At 41.5% G+C, this 23,797-nt stretch overlaps 2 protein-coding genes across 4 annotated transcripts; one reads left to right on the forward strand and one right to left on the reverse strand.

The window, feature by feature from the left end:
• Positions 1-1,420: 1,420 nt before the first annotated feature.
• Positions 1,421-6,293, reverse strand: mtx3 (metaxin 3). Of its 3 annotated transcripts, none has more exons than XM_085425363.1 (9): positions 6,185-6,293; positions 4,285-4,354; positions 3,731-3,807; positions 3,554-3,646; positions 3,297-3,479; positions 3,109-3,185; positions 2,075-2,232; positions 1,724-1,812; positions 1,428-1,579 (listed from the first exon to the last, which is right to left on the reverse strand). In XM_085425363.1, exons 1-9 carry the CDS (start codon positions 6,275-6,277, stop codon positions 1,484-1,486), a joined length of 936 nt encoding a protein of 311 aa, XP_085281489.1. In that variant the 5' UTR covers positions 6,278-6,293; the 3' UTR covers positions 1,428-1,483. The 3 variants fall into 3 exon arrangements, with proteins under 3 accessions (XP_085281490.1, XP_085281489.1, XP_085281488.1); XM_085425362.1 differs by having other exon boundaries at positions 2,054-2,232; XM_085425364.1 differs by lacking the exon at positions 1,724-1,812 and having other exon boundaries at positions 1,421-1,579; positions 2,054-2,232.
• A 1,228-nt stretch (positions 6,294-7,521) lies between these two features.
• Positions 7,522-23,794, forward strand: thbs4a (thrombospondin 4a). The gene is made up of 23 exons (XM_085425365.1): positions 7,522-9,085; positions 9,859-10,056; positions 10,160-10,407; positions 12,059-12,161; positions 12,256-12,347; positions 13,121-13,172; positions 13,260-13,459; positions 19,155-19,292; positions 19,389-19,469; positions 19,547-19,699; positions 19,832-19,936; positions 20,032-20,139; positions 20,397-20,556; positions 21,479-21,597; positions 21,680-21,732; positions 21,816-21,900; positions 22,005-22,101; positions 22,190-22,368; positions 22,450-22,498; positions 22,583-22,779; positions 22,898-23,070; positions 23,158-23,297; positions 23,392-23,794. The coding sequence occupies exons 1-23, from the start codon at positions 9,004-9,006 to the stop codon at positions 23,445-23,447; spliced, it is 2,868 nt and encodes a 955-aa protein (XP_085281491.1). The 5' UTR covers positions 7,522-9,003; the 3' UTR covers positions 23,448-23,794.
• The last annotated feature ends 3 nt before the right edge of the window (positions 23,795-23,797 follow it).

Here is a 23,797-nt window from a genome sequence, read left to right on the forward strand (position 1 = left end):
TGGAGGAAAGATCAGCATTCAGAAATTAAACAGGATGGCGAGAGTCTGTGAGAAAGTTCTTGTCTGGTGTTAGAGGACATTTTGACTATTATTCAATCACGCCACAATATTCAACAATACTGGGGGGAAAAGCCAGAAACCGTTTTTATCATATATGTAATTTAATAGACACTTACAGATTGTGAGCAACAGACATTACAAATATAATTTTGGATATATGTATCAAAATGATGAAGGACACAGTTAGCATGTTGACACTTGTACAAGACACGAGAAGTCATGAAGGCACACTTTTCCCTTATGGTCCTTACAAGACGGCTGACCAGCATCCCCCCCCCCCCCCCCCCTTCCCCCCAGCACATCTGTTTCAGAGCACGGTGCTTTCAAGGGCATGCGGCCATGAAGTGAGTTTTTGAAGGTCTGAAGTGAAGAGAAATCATATAAAGGAATCACACGGAGTACAAACACTTCATCGAGGGAATTTCTAACTTTGTGGTCCAAATTATAGTGTTTAAAAAAACAAAACAAACCAAGATAACTAATGAGACATTTCCAACCCTTTCAGTCTGTGGCACAGGAAATTATAGCAGCACAAAATTGAAACAAAACTGAGTGAAAATGGTAGCGGGGAAAAAAGAAAACGAAAGCAACAGCAGAAGTGAGTATTTTCTTACAGCCACATGACATCGTGAACAAAAAAAAAAAACATGATCCTCGGGTCACACACAAATATAATGCATGGATGGCCCTTCTCTCACCTTCGTGTGTCTAGCAACAACATTTTGAACAAGCTGCTCCTTTTTAGAGGAAACAGGAAGTCAATTATCCTCATAACAATATTTACAACTGTACACTCTGTACACAGCAGAGGAGCTGAAACAAAGTTAAATAAGTTAAATTAGTTACTCTTATAGTCATGTCCGCGCACATACTGTACATTACACCCATTCAAATGTGAACAGAATTTATGGAACATTTTAAAGTGGACACGAGGAAGGTACTTAAAGAGATCCTTGGTGGTAAAACATGTTAAGTGCTCTAGCTTAAAAGTGCTCTACTGTAGTGACCAAGGTCTCGAAGGTGTCCTTTAAACGAAAGAAAAAAAAGAGTGAAAAGGTTAAAAGAAAATCTGCCGAGTGGTCCACATTCAGAGGTTAAACTGTGCTGCTGATTTTCCCTGCTGAACTTTTTCTTTGAACTTTCTGTGTCTTTCTCATCAAGCACCACTTCACAGCAATCCATCGCTGACCACATACATGCACGCTTCTTTTTTTCTTTTTTAAAGCCTCACATGCACTGTCACTTCTCTTCCAAACAAAATCTCTCATCGTTATCTTAAAATAGCCTCTTGTATTTATATAGTTATGCTTCCATTCATTTTTTGTTTGTTTGTTTTTTAGAGTCATGTTCTGAACAGCATCTTATGTGTGCAGGGTGCTGCTCTGCGATTCATAGAGATGGAGCAGGATTTAAAGGTCAGGTGTTAGGCAGGAGTAGAGCTTTTTTCACTGGACAGACTGGGTTTGGGCTCTGGTCTGTGGGGTTTGTGCTGTGGGCTGCTGCGCAGGTTGTCATCCATCTACAGCAAAAGGATGTACAGTTTAGTTAGTGCCCACAAGCACAAGCGAGAAATGAAAACACACCAGAAACACGACTGAGATGGTACCTGCAGAAAGCAACTATGAACCCATGCAAAAGAAGAGAAAAAGGAAAGCAGAAGCACCTTTTCTATCAGATTGGACTCTTTGTTTACAAGCTGAGTTAGTTTCTGGAGGTTGGCATCCATTGTTTCCTGAACAGGTGGGAGAGGACCTGGAGAGAGATCAGGCGAGGGAGCACAGACAGAAGAAGAAGAAGAGGAAAAAGTAGAAAGCAGACAGTGAGTGGAACAGGAGCCGTGTTAGACCATTTAACACCCAGAAGTAAAACCAACAGAAGAAAGAGAAGAAAGAAATATGTGCGAAGAATTAAAGTGCTGATGATGTTCTGTGTAAAGATGTTAGTTGTTTCAAGCGCTTAAAAAGTAAAAGCTATAACCACTATAGAGTATTACCAGCTTGTGCAGCAATCTTACAAAAGTGGTCCGAGCTGAAGTAGACTGCGAGGATGTTGTCACAGAAGCCTGTAAGGTTATCCAGCTGTCTGAGATGGCTCTGCAGAGGGCTGCTGGGAAGACTGGCTTTATGAAGGGGAGCCAGGAAACCAAACGCAAAGGCATCCAGACTGGTCGGCCTAAGAGCACAAACACACGCATGTACAGAAACATACACTCAGACATGTCAGGACTTGACTTATAGAAGGTGTTCATAAACCCTCAATCAGAAAATCTGTGAAGCACTTTTTCCCTGCACAAAATAGAGCTGCGAGATTAATCAACTTTTCATTTAAAATTTCGCCTTCATGACAAATTATGGAAAACAAAAATGATGCTTAAAATAAAATATTTTGTTGTGATAAAATATTCCTGATGTTGTTTTTCTCCTTCCTAAAAACTTAAACTCACACAGTGTTTAATTCAGCTTGAGCCAGGATGATGGGAAAAAAGTATTTTATTAAAAAGAGCGATCACAAAGGAGTAAAAGTTGTAACCAGACTTCTATATATGAGCTAACATGGGATCTGTCCTCATCAGCACTTGCAGGCTCATGTGGTGGAAGCTCAGGCCGGTGGTCACTCCATTCTGGGCTAAAATGCTGACACGTGCTACCAGAGAGTAATGAGAGGGCAGGAATCGAGCACGCTACAAGAACCAGTGTCGATCATCACCAGTCAAGCCCTCACATGGAGCCCCCAAAGGGAGGAGAAAGAGAGGACAGCCAATAAACACTTGGTGAAGAGTACTCCAGCTAAACACCCAGAAAACCTACATAGGTGAAGGACTAAAGAATAAAGAACTTTGTTTATTCCATGTATTCATTTTTAATATGTTTTCAGCTGAATTGAAATCCAAGGAAAAGCAAAGATAAAAAAGTTCTCAAATAAATCAGAATTATGCGAGTTTTTCAGGTTTTTTTAGTCTATTCTGCTTCCCCATAGCAGTCTAACTGTGGAGTGTATGAAAGCTTCTCTAACTAAACACAAAAAGTATGCAAACACTGGAGAACTCACGAGTTGCCAAAGAAGAAGTTAGCTGTTCCCAGTCTGTAGGAGAGCAAGTTCAGGCACTCTTTAGCATCACTGTAGATCTACAGGACACAGAGAGAGAGACACATTTACATTTCTGAAAAAACAGAATCTCACTCCAGGCGAAGTTTAAACTGTGTCTAAGCGATGCATCGGTACAGAGCGGCATTTACCTTTCCCTCCACCTCAGAGATTCTGTGCAGCGGTGCCTCTCCTGTGGTTAGAAGGATGCGGGAGAGGGCGCCGCTGGCGAGACGTCCTGGTACGAAAAAATTCAGCGGGAACGGCGAGCGTGAGGCGAACCAGGGCCGTGTTAGATTGGAGTAGTTTTCTGCATCGACCCAGAACGTGTGCAGCTGTGGGACGCAGACATCACCCTGTTAGCTTACGACCACATGTTGTCAGGGAAACGGCAAAAGGAAAGACTTACCAGAGCTGGTTGCAGCTTCTCCTCCAGCAGAGCGATGTAGGCCATCGTGTCTGCTCCTTGTCTGGCTGTCAGCTCATAGTCTGCATTAAACCTCTGTTTAAAAAAAAAATAGATGTAGAGATTTATAGATTTGGCTAAACAGTTTAGGACACATGCCGAAGAAGCAGGCACACTCACTTGTTTCCTCAGAAAGTTAAGAATTTGTGTTGGTTCTTGAACTGCAGTGTCGCCACAAACCAATTCTGGGACAGTCACTGTGATTAATAGAAAACACACATTAAAGTTGGGTATTACAACTGACTAATGTCTTATTAAAGACAATCAAGTTCATCATGCTCAATGTAATTTACATTTACCAGCCACAACAGGGAGGCTGGTAATGCTTTAATCATGTGTGTGCGTGCTATCAAGGAAAAATGCGGTCTCTTGAGAAATAAACTGTGGGAAGAACTGCCTCAGAGATGGCTCTGAGTACTCTGGCAGGCGTTTACACGGAAGAGTTTGTTAAGTCTGTGCCACAACCGTGCAAGACGCAGTCGCAAAACCTTTGCAAGTGTGCTGCATGAACAGATGCATGAACAGATACAAATATTTTAAAAGAATGCATGAATTATGCATTCTTTATAACTATATGTACAGTTATATATTCTTTTATGGGTTCACTGATTCTCTGTTTAAGGCATGCAGAGCCTAAAACTGTAAGACTGTGTTTATGGGAGGGTGCAGCCCACCTGTAATTGTTTTCCATGTCCAGTCTATTGGAGAAACTGCGACTTTTGCCCCAGAAAACTTGGTGTATGCCTAAAAGAAAACACAGGTTAGGGAAGGTTTTTAAAAAATATATCACTTATAGTTCAAATGTAATGTTATGTTGGAACAAATGATCTAAGAGCAAAAGTACTACAGGATACAACTACTTTCAGGGAGATGAGTACTAGACTTTTTAGAGCCACAGTGCAGGACTGTGACACTTTAATCAAAGTTTTACACAATCTCAGTCTTGTAGTACAGATGAAAGCTCGCCGCAATCAAGCAGGACTTTGGCATCGACTGCAAATTCTAATTTGGCACAGGGACACTATGATTACAGCGCTCACCTTCAACAGCTCCAGGGAAAGAGAGAAAACGTAAATAAAATAACAAAAATTAGAAGAAAAATTAAAAAGGCATCAAAATAAAGACCAGCAGGTGCAAAGGTTAGGGCTACAGGGGACTATTGTAAAGGTGTGTCATTCCACCATGTTTTAAAAAAAAAAAAAACTTGGGCAGATACAGATATCTATTTTTGTTCTATTCAGATTAAACTATCAATTGATTTTTTTGGTGTTTTTTCAGTACAACTTGGCATATTTGTTCAATCCATCATGAAAGTGGAATCAAAATAACATTTTGTGACTAAAAGTTTAGTGTTAATAAAAAATACTATACATGTTTTATTTAGCAGTATGTAACTTCATTGCATTCAGAAATTTTCACTAGTTGTCTTTTGCAATGTGAAGTTTTTTTTTAGTGTGTTCTCAAATATGAGAGTGTACAGGACAGCTTTAGCTTAGTTTTTTCAGATTTTAGCTAATCAGTATTCACACAGAGATATTCATGTTCAAACACTGGTTCGGATTTTTTTTTAATGGGTTGACGCACCAGTTTTCACAAAAATATATCTTGAAACACAAAGCACAAGTTTCAAACTGATCATTATACATGTTCAAACTTTGAACCATAAAATGTTTAGGCAAATTTGATGATTTGAATCGAAGAGACCCAGCTGCAAAAACCTTTTAGTAAAAGAAAGTCACTTTCAGTGTTTACAATGATCTACAACACACCAAACACAAAACAGCAAATCACAACATACTATAACTAAACCATAACTAAATCAATACATAATTATTTTCTAAATCAAGAAAGGTTTGCCAAAACAAAATGATGCATTCAAAACAAAAAAATTCCACATTTGCTTCCAAAAACATTAAACTACATTAAAACTTCTGTTTTTAAATTGAGTAAAAGGTTCAAGAAGAAATGAAGAGGGCACACTCTGTCCTGCTCCTTCGTACGATTAAATTGTAAGGCTGTTGAAGCCATCAGAGTCAAGAAACAAAATTATTCCATTAAAATCTGACATTTAAACTAAGAAAAAGTGTCACCTTGTGGCAAGAGCACCCAATGACAGATAACATGTTAGCAGCAAAAAACTGTTAATTTTCGGACGGTGTTATCAGGTTAGCTATCATCTACAGCTTTTTGGCGAAAATCCTTCAAATACACCTGAAAATATAAATATTTTTTTAAATCCGAGGCTCAACCAGCTGACCTTGAGAGATCACAGCTTTTCAAACAATGGGAGTGACTTATGACAGCCAGCTACACATGAAGGACAAACCCTGCAGCCAGCACAGCCGTGACTCTGTGCTTGGGACATGAAGTCCAGCTGGACACGCTGTTATTTTCTATCCTGCACATCGATGCGGCTAACTTACCAGGCAAGCTGCAGCAGGTAAGTTAGCACGGAGGCTAACCACAAAGGACGAGAGAGGAGACGAAAAGCAAACCGGAGACGTGACGTGCCGTTTTAAAAGCGGCTCCAGGTGCACTGAGCGTGTTGTGTTTGTAAACAGGCTGTGAGCTTACCAGAACTATGAGGGACTCGGTGTGAACAGAAGGCAAACCCCAGTCTCCTCCCCAGCATCTCAGCTCCATGGCAGCCGCCATGTTTTGGTTCATTCAACGGGACACTGACGTCACGGGGTACCTTTCACATCAGAGCCTCCAGGTTTAAAAAAAAAAGAAAGGAAGGAAGGAAGAAACAGAAAAAATCAAGTCACATAACAAATATTAAGCATTTTCTGTAACTCTTTTTTTAAATTATTAATTCTTTTATTTATTGATTCATAATTCAGTACTGTTCTTTTTTTTTTCTTTTAAAAAAAGCGTTGTTTTTCAGCCAAATTATTTTAAACAAAGATACTGGCCCAGCTTCTTCATGGCTGCTTCCACAGTGTGAAACAGTCTCTGTGGGACTGCAGGTCACATGGCAGCAGCATTATGTGTTTAGGCACGTACCATAGTCAGCTTGGGGAAGTTCAAACCAATTATCAGAGTGAAGTAGAAAGGAGATTGCATGGTTGTTGGTGGCAGACATGCTGTCATTTATTTTCCCCCACACAACCATCTCTGGGGTTTACAGAGAATGGTCCAAAAGGAAGTGAGCAACAGTGCTCTGGGTGAAATTACCTGGTTGGTGTGAGAGGAGAATGACCACACTGATTTGAGCTGACAGGGAGGAAACAGTAACAGTGAAGCCAATAATTTATTTTTATTTTTTTATCAGCGAGGTATGCAGAAGAGCATTTTTAAGACATAGTACTTTGAAGCCTTAAGGCAGGTGGGCTTCACCAGATACCTCATCTGTCAGCTAAGAACAGGAAACTGAGGCCACAGTTCACATGGGCTCACCAAGATTGTACAGGGAAAAACAGGTTGCCAGGTCTGATGAGCCTTTACTGCTGACACATTCGGATGGAAGGGTAAACAGAATGAAAGCACGGATCCATCCTGCCTTGGATCAACTGTTCAGACTCCTGGTGGTGGTGTAATAGTGTTGCAGATATTTAGATATTTGGCACACACAGATGGTTCCTGGTACTTACTGAGTATCGTTTAAACGCCACAGCCTACCTGAGTATTGTTGCTGATCAGTGTGCCCATTGTCGGATGGCTGCTTCCAGCAGGATAACAAGCCATGTCACAAAACTCAAATCATCTCAGTTCTTCAGCATGATAGTGAGTTCAGTGTACTCAAACAGCTCTCAATCCAGTAAAGCATCTTTGGGATGTCATGGTTTGGGAGAGTCACATTCGATATTTGCAGCAACTGTGTGACGCTATCATATCAATATGGACCAAAATCTCTCAGTAATGTTTCCAGAAGCTTTTTCAATCTATGCCACAAAGGATTAATGCTGGTGAAGGCAAAATGGGGTCCAACCACCTTCTAGCAAGTGGACAGTGAGTGTATATTATACAGCAGCTACAGTAGTTCTTAATTTATCCTTTATTTGTTCCCTGCCTTGCTCCTTAGATACTTCCAGGCAAATTTGGAGCTATGGTGATGAGGTTAGCAAGAAAAGCAAATACTCAGTGAATAAATGTTAATTGTAATTAAACTCTTTGATCAGCAACTAAGTCATGTGGTTAATGTTTCTCCAGTGTTTTATGCTGCTATTATGGCAATACTTCAGAGCCAGAAATGACATGCTGAAAAAGTCATATCACTCAGTTTCTCTTTAATGTTCTCTAGTTTCATACATTTAAAACAGCAATCTGTCACGAAACACTGATTTATTAAACAGCAGCAATGGAACAAGCAATCGTTTCATATTTAGATTTCCATGTAAAGTAGTAATTTCCATTTCAGTGTTATTTTATTGATTATTATTTTTACCCGCCAGAGCAAAACGTCTGTCCAAGAGCTGATAGGCAGACTGTTAAAGACTGCCAGGTGTTTGTTCAAAGGCCAAGCAGCCAGACACAGGCAGATGTACCGCAATAACGCACCGAGGGATGGTAAATGTCTCTCACTGGCTCGAACCAGCAGCTGAGATGTTGAAATGTACTTGAGGTTAGTTAAAGGAGAAAGCATTAAGACGAGCACCAGACATCTATCATCAAATGTTTCCAGGACTGAAAACTGCCCGGAGCCTCGCCCTCTCTGCTCCTCCTTTCCTGCATTCTCCTTCTCAAAAGAAGCTTCGCAGAGGTACAAAGAACCCGTTACATTAAATCAGTTTAAAATTAAAAACATCTGCTGTAGATTTATGCAGTTCAGCTGGCTTACTGAGGATGAGCCAGGGCATCGGATCCTCGTTTATGGCACACATTCATGATGTTTGTGAAAATATAACAACAGCCAGCTGGAACCAAAATGTTCCTCCCTTGAGCTTCACAGGCATCTGGTTGGCTGTCTCTATACAGTGTGATTTAGAGCACTTTTCAGCTACTTTATTACAAATCCCCCAATGTAGCATGACTCTAAATAAAAAAATGGGTCATAAATACATAAATCCCACACACATTTAGCTCGTATAGTATGTGGAGAGAAAAATTCTGACAGTCATTTTCAGAATCAAACAACTTTCCAATTCCCTTTTTTAGTTTTACATTTCTTGTTTACAAATTATTTAATCATAATTGATCTAGCAAGGGGACACTCCCCCGCCCAGACTATTAAAATGGTCTCTTCACTGTGCCACTTTCGTAACAGTAGCGGACACTCCCCTTTGCTTTAAAGGCTGTGGCTGTGGACACAAGACCATCTCACCTCTGCTGAGATTTTGGTTCAAGATCTGGAGTTTTTATTTTCAGCCTGTGTGAGATCAGCTTATTGATCTTCAGGAGGACAGTTCAGAAACAGGACTTCTTTTGAGGTGTGCCCCCCCTTTGAAGCGCTGATGATTGGTATGTGCGTCAGAGCGGCAGCTCTGTCCCTGCTGCTGCAGCATCTGGTGCTCACTGTCACAGCTCAAGGTGTTGGTAAGTGCTGGCGGCATCTCGCTGTGCATGCCCTTCTGCAAAGCATGACATATTTTGTTTCTGTGTTCTTTATATGTTAAACTTAATCTTTTCTGCTGATATATTCCTAAAAAGCTTTTGTTTGAAAGTGAGTTGCACAAAAAAAGGGAGGGAGGGGGTAGCTTTGGTGATGATGATTGCTGGAAATTAGGTTGGCTTTTTTGTGGTTGTAGAGTTTTATGTCCAGGATCCAGAACAGTCTGACCTAAATAAGGTGGTAGAAGGACACTAACCGTCATCTGAGAACTGCATTTGCAAATCTTTGATTTTCCTGGAATCTACATGCAGATCTTTCCGTGCAATTTCTAGTCACTTTGTATTATTACTGAAATTCCACTAATGGCAATGTGAAAGTGTGTGAGTGGGTGTTTGTGTGCGTGAGTGTGAGGCAGCGGGTTTGTTCCAATGGAAAAAGTTTACTGCTGGACCTTTCTGCAGCTCCCGTCTACCACACCATAAAAACACACAGCAGGGTGCTGACATGAATGCACACATGTGCACACGCGCAAACACACATACACAAGTACACTGTGACACATAATAAAACACCACAGTGCACTGACTCAGCAGCAGCAAAACAAAGTGTGCTGGGAGTTGCAGCCAATAAGACAAAATACTGAAAATACTTAGATGAACTCGTCATTTGCTTTGTTTTAAAAATATGTCTTTTCTCTTAAGATTTCTTCTCACAATCGTGGTATAGTGCTAATCCAGTGTTCTCCTTCCTGTGTTAGTCTACGACCTGCTGGTGTCACCAGACTGTCTGCCAGACTTGCTCCAAGGAAGCTTGAAGAACAAAGGAAGAGATGAGGCTTTCCTGCTTTCGTCCTTTAGGCTCCACAGCAAGGCACCCACCTCTCTCTTCAGTGTCATCAACCCCACAGACAACACTAAATACCTTGACCTCACCATGCAAGCCAAACTGAGCAAAGGTGAACACTGACACATACTGAGGAGCCTGTGGCAAATGCAGGCCACTCTATTCTTTGTTTTAGCTTCTTTACAGCTTTCATTCAAGCATCTCTATATCTGCAGTGACTGTTCGTTACCAGAAGACTGATGGCAGATTTGGTACAACCAGTTTCAACCATGCATCCCTGGCAGATGGACAAGAGCACCACGTGATGCTCCATGCCAGCGGTCTACAGCGTGGCCCTGGTCGTGTTCACATCTATGTAGACTGCAGGCTGGCTCACACTTTGGATGGTGTGCCAGCCGCGTTTGGGTCACTTCCACAAGGTCCCAACAAGGTGGCACTCAGGACGCTGCAGTCAAGAGGACAGGTGAATGAGAAGTTTGTAGCTGAGAAAGAAAGAAAAAAAAGTACTGACGATATGGTGCATGGAAACAAAAACAGTGACGTTTCAAGATCTCATTTTGAGTATATTATTTTGAATAAGAAATAACCCCATGCTTCTCTTCAGCCCGGCTGACAAAGAGTCAGAGCTCTGTTGAACTGAATATTCGGTTGTATTGTAACTGTAACCAGTAATGACTTCATGAATTTCTTTAAAAATAACATTTTAATAATTAGAGAAAAAAATTACTCGCAACCATCTCACAGATGTATCATTACATACAGCTGCTTTCAATACTATTGATATTTATTTAGAGTTTTTCCCTCTGATCTTTTTGGGTCAATGCCAGTAATTACTTACTCCAAATCATCAACATGTCCTTTAGACCCCGTTCCTACAAGAGTGCTCAAAGAAGTCCTACCATTAATTAATGCTTCAATCTTAAATACGATCACCCTATCTCTATTAATCAGCTCTGTACCACAGGGCATCAAGCTGGCAGTAATTAAACAGTTACTTAAAAAAAATCACTTCACTTAGTTATCTTAGCTAATTATAGGCCAATCGCAAACCTTCCTTTTATCTCTGCCACGGCAAGTAAGATGAGCCGTGTGGAAGTAATAAAGGAGGATTCAAACGCAGGCTCTTGTAAAGGTGTGAAGGTGGTTTATTAAACACAAAATAAAAATAGACAAACGGAGAATGAACTAAACTATACTGGGAACAACTAACTACTGAACATGAAGGAAGCTAGACGATGGTGACAGCAGGGAGACCACACGACTGGAACATGGTAGAAACACAGACGAGCCAGCAACTACTACAGCAGAAGACTCAGGGAGATTACACACAGGTGGGGGACACAGCTGGGAGTAATTAATGAGACGAGACAAGGGAGGTAAACTGAACACACCCACATGAGACGCAGACCTTCACAATAAAACAGGAACAAGACATCACTACGCAAAGACGCAGACCAGACACAGAACTAAACCCACACAAAACATGAGAACACAAACCCTGTGAACAAAACCCTAAACCAGAACCACAGTAGTATAATTTATCGTAAATAATCAAAACACCAGAGAACCCCAAAACACTCCATAATGCAAAAATAAACCCAAAACATAATAAACTTAAAATGCTGGGTCGATATTAGATATATGATTTCCTCTTCACACACAAAGGTTAACTATGGCGTTCCACAGGGTTCTGTGTTAGGAACAATTCTGTTTATATCATACATGCTTCCCTAGGCAGTATCCTTACAAGGCATAGCATACATTTTAACTGCTATATAGATGACACCCAGTTCTATCTGTCAAAGAAGCCAGAAAACACACACACACACACACAAGTCTTAAAAACATAAAGACCCGGGTGACCACTAATTTTCAGTTTCTAAATTCAGATAAAACTGAGGTTATGGTTCTCTGCCCTAAAAAAATAAGAATGAAATATGATACGACTAGTCATTATAATTAATTATAATATTATAATTAGAATATAAAGTGCTTTGAGGCAACTGTTGTTGAGATTTGGCACTATATAAATAAAATTGAACTGAATTTAATATTCCAATTAAACATTCTCACTCTGCTCCTGTAGTTTATTCTGTTGTTGTTTATTCTATAAGGGTGAAGTGACAGACTTGAAGCTAGTAATAGAGGACACCATAGACAATGTGGCCACTCTGCAAGACTGTACCATGGATCAAGCTGAATCTCTGCAGCTGCTGGGTGAGTTACATCACACTGACTCACATCACTGGACATTTCTCTTCTTGCAGATGCGATTTTGACTGTCTAATTATGATTTGCAAAATCCTCACAGCTCTGCAAGGTGGCAGGATGATGCAAGATCAGGCCACCATAACAGAGCTGAAGAGCATGTTATCTGAGATGAAGGAGCTGCTCAACCAGCAGGTAACCTTTTCTGCATGCTGGTCTTGTCTCTCTCTCTCATGGATAGCTACTTGGATGGATTCAGGGGCTAAATACAGAAAAAAAATAAAATGAAAGGGCATCCGAGCATTTTTAACACAGAGCTTCAATAAGCAGATCTATAATGATGATGTTGTTTATTGCTTTTATGGATGTTTTTCTGAATGCACTTTGATGCTGAGATAAAATGAAATGCCTGGGGGATGCTGGTAGAGAAGAGACTTCCTAGGTTGTTTGGTAAAATAGGCTGCATTTAAAATAAAAGACGGGGGTATATTCACAACAGAATTGGTTTTGCATTGTAACATCAGCTTTTTGCTGTGAAATGTGAGAATCCAGACTGTGAAAACCTGCTGCTTTTGTCTGAAGGTGTCTTGTTTCAAGGATTTGTGTAACCCTTTGCATCAGACAGCTGAGTAAAAGCAAAAATCACACATTCAACGTAGCAGCAGATAGAAGTGCATGGTTTCAGATTACCATCTAAAGCAAGGGATTTATTAGGCGATAAGACATGAAACTGAGAGCCGGAGGTGATAACAGACTATTATCACATTACAGAGAGAAATGCTTATGTAAGGAAACACTTATCTTGGCGGAAACACATTTAAAACCTTATCAAGTCTCAGTTGCATTTTTACAAGTTATTGAAAGGTAAAAATCTGGTTTGCCTCCTTTGATAAGCTGTAAAGTGATGACACTAATACCCAAGCTCACAGTTTATTAACAGTTTTACACTCTGTGTCTTTGTGCCTAAGATTAAGGAGACACATCATCTGAGGAATATCATCACAGAGTGTCTGAGCTGTGGTAAGCAATACAGAAACAATGTACTGATTTACAGTATTTAGACACTAAAGGGACCTTTTAACCTTTATCTTTGCCTGTGTGCTCCAGACAGAATTAATGGCGATCCAAACAAACATCCTGTTCCAACGCCTCAAAACTTTGTCATGCCTGACCCCCCGGCTCCGTGCCCACTTGGGACCTGTTTCAGACAGGACATGTGTGTCCGTTCCCCATCGGGGTCTTTCCAGTGTTCCCCCTGTCCTGATGGATTTACAGGAGATGGAGTGTATTGTGATGATGTAGATGAGGTATGAATTGAGTACAACTGAGTCCAAGTAGCACTATACATGTGTATATAGTGCTATATATATATATATATATATATATATATATATATATATATATATATATATATATATATATATATTAGGGGTGCAACGATACTCGTATCGATATTGAACCGTTCGATACAGTGCTTTCGGTTCGGTACGCATATGTATCGAACAATACATTTGTCATTTATTTTATCAACTTTCCTTCTAACGATGCTGTCTGTGTTGAGCGCTCAGTGAATCTGCGTTCGACTACTCCGCCTAGGCTGCACTGTCGAGCGCAGATCCACTGAGCGTTCAACACAGACAGGATCATCAGAAGGAAGAGCGCAGGGCAAGCTAGCGAGACAGAAGTTAAGCTCTCCTTGCAACATGGCAAATTGAACCTCCCCCACCCTCATTCAGATCTGGCGTTTGGAATTATTTTGGTTTTCATGTGATGTATGACCCTGAAGGTAAGCGCGTCATGGACTAAAGTAAAACAGTATGTTGGATGTGCCACGCAATGCTCAATTACATGGGTGGGAACTAGTGTGTTAGCACAGTTAGCTCGTTAACGTGTTGGCCGTCTAGCCCCACGCAGGGGTAGCTCGTTAACGGAGATTTGCCGTGTTGTGGCGTTAACATCATTTCAACGAGATTAACGCTGACAGCACTAGTGGGAACACAACGAATATGACTGCACATTTACACCGACATCATCCTAGTACAAAGACAAGTGGAAGCAGACAAAAACAACAAGCATGCATGCTACAAACTTTACCCGAGTCATTTAGACAGCCGTTAGCACATGATTCTCCTTATGGGGACCTGCTATGTTTAATATTGTGGCGAGCTCAGACAAGGAGGAGACGGAGGTATCGTTTGGTCTTGCTTCCCGTGAGCTAGCCAGGAAGCACAGCCGTTTATTGACATCTGCAGAAGAACACTGCCGCTAGCTAACTGCTCAGCGCGGAAACCGCACAGCAACAACAACAACAACACACAGGGCGCCCTCTGACCCCGGAAGGACACACCTTCGCAGCGAGAAGGCGTCGCCCGTCACTATGGCAACATAAACAAAACATAACTGTACAAACAGAACCCCGAACAGCCCTGACCCGCTACATAGCCCCCACCTAAGGGGTCAGTCGTCCCCGACGACCCCATTACCCCACACAAAGTCCTGCAAATGTCCAGGTGCCTTCTTTTGGCGCACCGGCCAGTCACGACTGGCGGGGGAAAAGTCACTCGGGTCAGAACATGGGGTGCCACCATCATCCCACTTCTGACACCAATGTGGCGAGCTCAGACAACGAGGAGACGGAGGTGTCGTTTGGTCTTGCTTCCCGTTAGCTAGCCAGGGAGCACAGCCGTTTATTGACATCTGCAGAAGAACACTGCCGCTAGCTAACTGCTCAGCGCGGCAACCGCACAGCAACAACAACACCACACAGGGCGCCCTCTGACCCCGGAAGGACACACCTTCGCAGCGAGAAGGCGTCACCCGTCACTATGGCAACATAAACAAAACATAACTGTACAAACAGAACCCCGAACAGCCCTGACCCGCTAGAATATGCTGCTGAGAATATAGCCCAGAAGAAGCGTATAGTATAGCTTTTATTTTGGAAAGAGTCATTTCTCTGTAATAAACTCTCTTTTCCAAAGATGAGTGATTCCTCAATCAGATACAGGTGTTACCGCGCCAGATCCGCGGCCCCGAACCATAGTAAGGAAACCTCTGGCAGTTACTTGAAGGTTCCGTAACTGACTCGTAGCCGGTGTTGTGCCAAAAAGTGATTGTCTGCCAAAAACTGATTTCCGGTATTTGCCAAAAAGCGATTGCTCATATTTAAAGTGCTATAAGTAACTTGTTGGGCTATAATATGTTAAACATATGTCAAATGCATCCCTTATGGATGACATAAAGTCATCTTGAGCCACAAACAACATTCGTGTAGCAAGATACAAGCCGCAATCAGTTTTTGGCAGCGACTTTTATATAACCTTTATTTATGCAGTAAAAAAAATCTCATTAACATTAAAAATGTATTTTGTAAGAGTAAGTTGCCCAACAGGACAGCAGAAATGGCAGCAAATATTACAATAGTTCTGTAAAAATATTTTAAGTGGGGATAAAGGACCGGATTGGTTATAATGTAAGTACAAGTTGTAAAGATACTTAAAAAACAGATAATTTTTTAATTCTTTATGTAACCCCTTTGTATCCCCTGTTCACCGAAGTCTATTTACGAACATACGTAAAGATATTACACATAAAAAATACACAGAAACACTGGAAATCAGTTTTTGGCAGACAATCACTTTTTGGCACAACACCCCGGCAACAGCTTACTATACAGGTCAACTCCGCTAGCAAAAAGATCGAAGGAAGCGTAGGAAACTGCTTCACCGAACTTTATTTCTTCTCTAAGGCACGAACACCGCGTACAGTGGGCTGAAACAGTTTACTCACAGCGAGCATCGCCGACACAACTCTGGCTGTCGAGGGAGTTATTATATTCCTTTTATTTATTTTCTTTTCATCTCTTCTGTAGCTAACCGTTACTTTTTCCCCTTCTCCGCTCTCTCTCTTCACACACACACACACCAGGTAGTCCCGCTACACACATCCCGAATACATTTCCCATCAGGCTTCATCCTTAAAGGGCCATGCCTGTAACGCAGGGCTTGCAAAATCGCTAGCCCGACGTCCCGGGGCTAGCGATTTTTCCAGTCGGGCTACCAAAATCTATCTCTGCCCTGCCCGTCGGGCTATTGTAGGAAGGAAAAATATATGTCAATGCTTTTGCATTCTTTCGGAAATGTAGCTGGGTAATTATGTCATTGGCATCGGTGAGCCACTGTCAATATGACATATTGAAATCGCGTTTGAATTTGCGCTTGTTCTTTGCTTTCACTTTGCAAATGTCCAGGTGCCTTCTCTTGGCGCACCGGCCGGTCACGACCGGCGGGGGAAAAGTCACTCGGGTCAGAACATGGGGTGCCACCATCATCCCACTTCTGACACCAATGTGGCGAGCTCAGACAACGAGGAGACGGAGGTGTCGTTTGGTCTTGCTTCCCGTTAGCTAGCCAGGGAGCACAGCCGTTTATTGACATCTGCAGAAGAACACTGCCGCTAGCTAACTGCTTAGCGCGGCAACCGCACAGCAACAACAACAACAACACACAGGGCGCCCTCTGACCCCGGAAGGACACACCGTCGCAGCGAGAAGGCGTCACCCGTCACTATGGCAACATAAACAAAACATAACTGTACAAACAGAACCCTGAACAGCCCTGACCCGCTACAATATGCTGCTGAGAATATAGCCCAGAAGAAGCGGATAGTATAGCCATTTCTCTGTAATAAACTCTCTTTTCCAAAGATGAGTGATTCCTCAATCAGATACAGGGCTCACGAAATCGCTAGCCCGACGTCCCGGGGCTAGCGATTTTTCCAGTCGGGCTACCAAAATCTATCGCTGCCCTGCCCGTCGGGCTATTGTAGGAAGGAAAAATATATGTCAATGCTTTTGCATTCTTTCGGAAATGTAGCTGGGTAATTATGTCATTGGCATCGGTGAGCCACTGTCAATATGTGACATATTGAAATCGCGTTTGAATTTGCGCTTGTTTTTTGCTTTCACTTTGCAATCACGCAAACTGTGTATAGAGAGCGACAGCACTGATTGGTGAGTGATGATAATTTGCGCACCAATTCCTCTGACATCGTCTTATCAATCGTTAGCTTACTATGCAAACATGACAAGTGAAATCTCCCGCAGCAAGCTTAAACATATGAGAGGTTGATCGCGCAGAGAATCGCTGACCGTGTGTGTGTAAAAGTAGCAGGATATATATTTCAGTTCTGCTGAGCCAAATAAGACAGGTCAGGGTGAAGAAGTGACAGCCAAAGAAAAGCTTACCACAAAACGGAGAAGTTATGACAAATCAGACTATAAGGCAAAAAGAAAGTGCAGCTTTATGGTTTCATGGACAAAAGAATTTCTGTGGCTGCAATATGACGAGCTAAATAACCAGGGCTGCACATAAGTGGTCCGCAGGTGCGCATTCGCTGTCAAAAAAAAAACCCAAAAAAAACGCGCACAAGATATGAAGTTGCAACGCGTGTTTGCATACATAAGATTTTCTGGAGGAGGACAGACATTTGTTTAGAACTCTTAAAGATGTTGAAGAAGCTCCTTTAAGCAATTACTTTGGTGTTCCTCTACCTCCAAACAAATGTCAGAAGGAGTCCGAACCACAAAAGAAGCGCGTATTCTCGGAAAAGTGGTTGCAGGAGGTGAGCTGGCTTCAAACAAATGATGAACGCACAGAGATGTGGTGCGGAATGTGCCGTGAAAATCCCACTCTAGCGGACAAAAACAGTGCTTTTTATATGGACGCAAACGCGCGTTGCAACTTCTTATCTGGTGCGCTCTTTTATTTTGACAGCGAATGCGCACATGCGGACCACTTATGTGCACCCATGTAAATAACATAATGTTCTGCCGGGTGTGTTGTTGGTTTTCTCTCGATTTCTGAGTCGACAAGCGCCTTTGTTACTGGGACCAGTCATTTTAAGAAAGGCCCGCATTAGAACCCATGAGAAATGCAAGAAATGCATTATTGCTCAGTCTGCAATATCTTTCCCAGAACAAACACCAATTGCAAATAACATACTAAAAATAAACCTGAAAAATCTGTTTAGAACAGCGTACTATGTTGCAAAGAGTGAACTACCACTGGCAAAATTTAGCAGTCTTTGCAAACTTCAAAAAGCAAATGGCCTCGATCTTGGTTCCACTTGCCTCCCGTGACTTCAGCGGAAATTTCAAATTCAGGATCTGACACAGACTGATTCATGTCCTACACAGTTCTTACAAGTTCATAGAAATTTCTGGTCAATTAGAACCAAGTATTTGAGTTGATGATTGTAATTTTTATACAATGTTGTAATTTGTTTTTCAACAATTTTTTGATTAATGTTTTGTTTCCTTTACAATATTATATTTTAATGTATAATATTGTAAAGGAAACAAAACAGGAAACAAAACATCAATCAAAAAATTGCTCTCTTTTTTATTCGGGCTACTTATATTTATTTTGGGCTACCAAAAACTGAAGAGTCCCTGCCCGAAGGGCTACCAGGGATTTTGAAATTTTGAGAGCCCTGAGATAGATTTATTTTTTTAATTACTTTTGTTTCAGCAACATTAAATTTAAAAACTGTACTTTTGAGTTAAAATATATATTTATAATTTTAATAAATGACAAATTAAAAAGGCATGAACATTTTTTTTGTATCGAAAAAATATCGAACCGTGACACCAAAGTATCGAACCGAACCGAACCGTGAATTTTGTGTATCGTTGCACCCCTAATATATATATATGTGCATATATATATTAGGGGTGCAACGATACACAAAATTCATGGTTCGGTTCGATACTTTGGTATATATATATATATATATATATATATATATATATATATATATATATATATATATATATATATATATATATATATATATATATATATATATATATATATATATGTATATATATATATATATATATATATGTATATATATATATATATATATATATGTATATATATATATATATATATATATATATATATATGTGTGTGTGTGTGTGTGTGTGTGTTTGTGTTTCAGTGCCAGTTTAATCCATGCTTTCCTGGTGTTCGGTGCGTAAACACTGCTCCTGGCTTCCGCTGTGAGAAATGCCCCCGAGGATACACTGGACCAGAGTTAAATGGAGTAGGAGTTTCATATGCTAAGACTCACAAACAGGTAAAACAAAATAATGCACTACATAAGAGTAATTCCGTTTGATTCACTGCTTACAAAAACTTTTATTTCGTGTACTTTATGCACACTTCCTCTCAGGTGTGTGAAGACATAGATGAATGTCTGGGCCCGCCTGAGAATGGAGGTTGCACTGCCAACTCACACTGCTACAACACAGCTGTAAGAACACGGGATCTGCATGGTGCATGCTTTCAGTGTATTGTTTTTTCACATTTCTGACTCTGAACTCTGCACAGGGTTCCTTCCGCTGTGGAGAATGTAAAGCTGGCTTCACAGGTGACCAGAATACAGGCTGCCATGGTACCAGACTTTGCCCCAACGGTCAACCAAACCCCTGCGACATCAATGCTGAGTGTGTTGTGGAAAGAGACGGCAGCATTAGCTGTATGGTAAGACTTTGTGAACAGAAACATAAATATGAATATGAATAAGTTTATTGTTGTGCCACTCTAAACAGTGTATTGAAAATGTCATCACCACCCACCCCGACCCTCTTTTTTGCATGTGTGTGTGTATGTCAGTGTGGGGTTGGTTGGGCTGGCAATGGCTATGTGTGTGGAAAGGACACAGATATTGATGCATACCCTGATAATAAGCTTCGGTGCAGAGACAACAACTGTATCCAGGTACTACTTTCAACATACCCCACCTTCTCTCACATTCAGTTCATCCCAGTGTTAAAAAAAATTGTGCTGCTTGTGTTTTCCTATTCGTTTTCCAGGATAACTGTGTGTTTGTGCCAAACTCTGGCCAAGAGGATGCAGACAGGGATGGGCTGGGTGACGCCTGTGATGATGATGCAGACAGCGATGGCATTATTAACGTAGACGTGGGTGACTTCAGCCTCTGCATGTCTGGCATGCAGTGAACTTTGACTTTATTTATTTAATTTTTTTAAAGCATGACAGATATATTAGCCGATATATTCCATTGACCATGAAATGAAATGAAAATTTAAACAGTAAAAAAGTGATGGGAGAAACATACTCCAGCCAGGAGTGTTGACGTAACATAAGTTATCCACCAGAACTAAAAACAACTAGCTAATCCAATCCAATATAATCGGTCTTCATTTTTCTAACCCAGGATAACTGCTGGCTGGTTCCTAATGTGGACCAGAGGAACAGCGATAAGGATGTCCATGGCGACGCCTGTGACAACTGCAGAACAGTCGAAAATCCTTCACAGAGAGATACAGACAGAGACGGTCTGGGGGATGAATGCGACAATGACATGGATGGAGACGGTGCGTGCGCGTCTGTTATTATCTACTTAACACACAATAACTGTTTTACTCACTTAATTTTGTTTTCCTTTGCATCACCGAGTGTCAATGAAATCACTTCTGCAAATAGGTTGAGTGGTCATCATAGTAAAAAGTGTAAAAAACTGACTGTTAGTGACTTTATTGCATAAATTAACCATGACTAATCGGGGGACATAATGTGAAAACAAACAAACATGAAAAAGTAATTGAACCTTTTTTAAAGGTTATCAGGTTACACAGCATGTCTGGATCAGCGTGTCCAGACAGGATGCAGACAGAGACATTTTTGTTGCTTCAACTGGACTGACCTGTGCTTTATCTTTCCAAAACATCCTCCTGGTCTGTTTCTAACCCACATCCTCTACCAGTTAGGTCACTTTTTGAAAAACAACTTTTGTGTAATTTAAAAAAAACAAACAAAAAAAACAGTGTTGAATGTAAAAATGTTCCAACTGGAATTGTAAGCCTGTTTTCAAAAACCTTTCTCACATACCTCATTTGATTGGCCTTTCAGGTGACCTTTCATTTGCGCCACTGGAAACACAGTTTATTAGCACTGTGTTCCCACATGCAGGCATTTACGCATGTTGCATGTTTAGACTCTGTTTGGTGGACGCTTTTTGCTCAGTTTGGCAGTGCTCCGAGCCTCTTGATCGTTTGGTTTGGTCTTTAACTCCAAGGCTGGATTGCTGAGTGCTTGGTCATGTCTGTCTCCTCACTAAAAGCATTTTTCCACAGTCGGCCTCCGCCAGGCATCGAAGGCCACTGGAAACTATTTCACCTTCGTCTTAAACAAACACTGCCATCTGTTGATGTGTTTGACTGTGCTGAAGTCTGCATTCTGTCAATGTTCTTTTGTTTTGTTTTGTTTTACACATATCCTGATACTTTCTGTCCTCAGGCTTGAAAAATATTCTCGACAACTGCCCACGAGTCCCCAACCTAGACCAGAGAGACAGAGACAGTGATGGGGTGGGAGACGCCTGTGACAGCTGTCCTAATATGGCCAACCCCAACCAGGTAACAAACCACACAAGGGCATGAAACCGATTCATCAGCTGTGACACATCTGACCACCAGTGTTTGTTTTGTCTACCCTCAGTCTGACTCAGATGATGACCTTGTAGGAGATACCTGTGATGATAATATAGACAGGTAAAGCCCACATCATGATCTATGGCGTAAAAGTCTACAAACATCTGTCAGACCTTTGATTTTCCCTACCTCGTCTTTGTCAGTGACGGTGACGGCCACCAGAACACAAAGGATAATTGTCCCACAGTCATCAACTCCGATCAGGTGGACACGGACAAAGATGGAATGGTGTTTATCTCTTCTTTCAGTTTCATTCATTCAATCCAGCAGCAGTTCATCCTATATAGTCCTCAATTATCCACCAATTTGTTGTGTTTTTTTTTTCTTGTTAGGGAGATAAATGTGACGATGACGACGATAACGACGGCATACTGGACGAAGACGACAACTGCAGACTAGTTGCCAATCCAGACCAAAAGGACTCTGATAGTTAGTATCTTTTCTGTGTTGTGCTTGGATTTGCAGGAGCGAGCGCAGCGCGAATTACTGTTTTCTAAGCGGCGTCGCTGTATTTCAGACAACAGACGCGGAGACGCGTGCGAAGGAGACTTTGACAAAGACGACGTCATCGACAGAATTGATCACTGCCCAGAGAACGCTGAGATCACCCTGACTGACTTCAGAGCCTATCAAACCGTGGTGCTGGACCCAGAGGGCGAGTCTCAGATCGACCCCAACTGGGTAGTTCTCAACCAGGTAAAAATGATAACATCACCTCAGTTTCAGAGACATCGATAACAGTTTTTCTTCAGCTTCACACTAATTTTTTCCTGACAGGGCATGGAGATAGTGCAGACCATGAACTCTGACCCTGGGCTTGCTGTAGGTTAGTATACTATCACACACCCATTCATAATTCCCTTACCTAAACTTAATCAGCGCTGATCTGCGTTTCGTGTTCAATTTGCAGGCTACACAGCTTTCAGTGGCGTTGACTTTGAGGGAACTTTCCACGTGAACACAGTGACAGATGACGACTACGCTGGCTTCATTTTTGGCTACCAGGACTCCTCTTCCTTCTACGTAGTGATGTGGAAACAAACAGAACAAACCTACTGGCAGGCCGCGCCCTTCAGAGCCGTTGCTGAGCCGGGAATACAGCTCAAGGTGTTGAGGATTAACACTTTCCACCATAAAGACCTCCACTGTACCGTTTAAAAGAGTATATATCAGTAAAGATTTGGTTTGATGAATTTATGTCTGATCTTTGTTTTTTAATCTCCAGGTGGTGAAATCAAAGACAGGTCCTGGTGAATATCTGAGGAACTCCCTTTGGCACACAGGACACACCGTTGACCAGGTGCGTCTACTGTGGAAGGATCCCAGGAACGTCGGCTGGAAAGACAAGGTTTCCTACCGCTGGTTCCTCCAGCACAGGCCGCAGGTTGGATACATCAGGTACAAACACATACACCTCGTCACGGACACGTCCACGTTCGCTCTGTGTGAACTGACTCAGTAGTTTCACTTTGTGTATGGAACTAGGGCTCGCTTCTTTGAGGGTTCAAATCTGGTGGCGGACACTGGTGTGATCTTTGACACCAGTATGAGAGGCGGGCGCCTGGGCGTGTTCTGCTTCTCTCAGGAAAACATCATCTGGTCCAATTTGAAGTACCGGTGCAACGGTAAGCATCTGCAAGCATCGGAAGACAGTCGAGTCATCCATGTGAGATGTAGGTATGCTCATTTGATTTTTCTCTTTGTTTGCTTTTTCCACAGACACTATACCTGGTGACTACCAGGATGTGCTCAGAGCACAGAATGAAGAGCAGTAAGACACAGGAGAAACAACTTAAGCCCTGCTGTAAACATAGATTAAAGGGGCAGAGCGGCAGTGCTCTGAGCAGAGAACTAAAGTCAGATTAATGTCAGAGGAAACATCATGGGCAGTTTTAGGGATTGCATTTTGAAGTTTTAGGAAAGCAAAACATTGGGCATTATATACTTAAATGCAATGTAACTGAAACAGTGCATTCACTTTGCAGTTTTTGTTTATATCTCTGAAATATCGCCTTCAGTTATCCAGTTTATGAATGCCCTGTACATCTTAAGTACAATAAAATACATAGCATTTTGCAAAATTCAAAGCATGTTCCCATTATTACAGTTAATAAATAAAGACACC

Source organism: Rhamphochromis longiceps, linkage group LG12, assembly GCF_057381845.1.
Source record: "Rhamphochromis longiceps isolate RC_006_pf linkage group LG12, R_longiceps_female_GT1.1, whole genome shotgun sequence".
NCBI lineage: Eukaryota > Metazoa > Chordata > Actinopteri > Cichliformes > Cichlidae > Rhamphochromis > Rhamphochromis longiceps.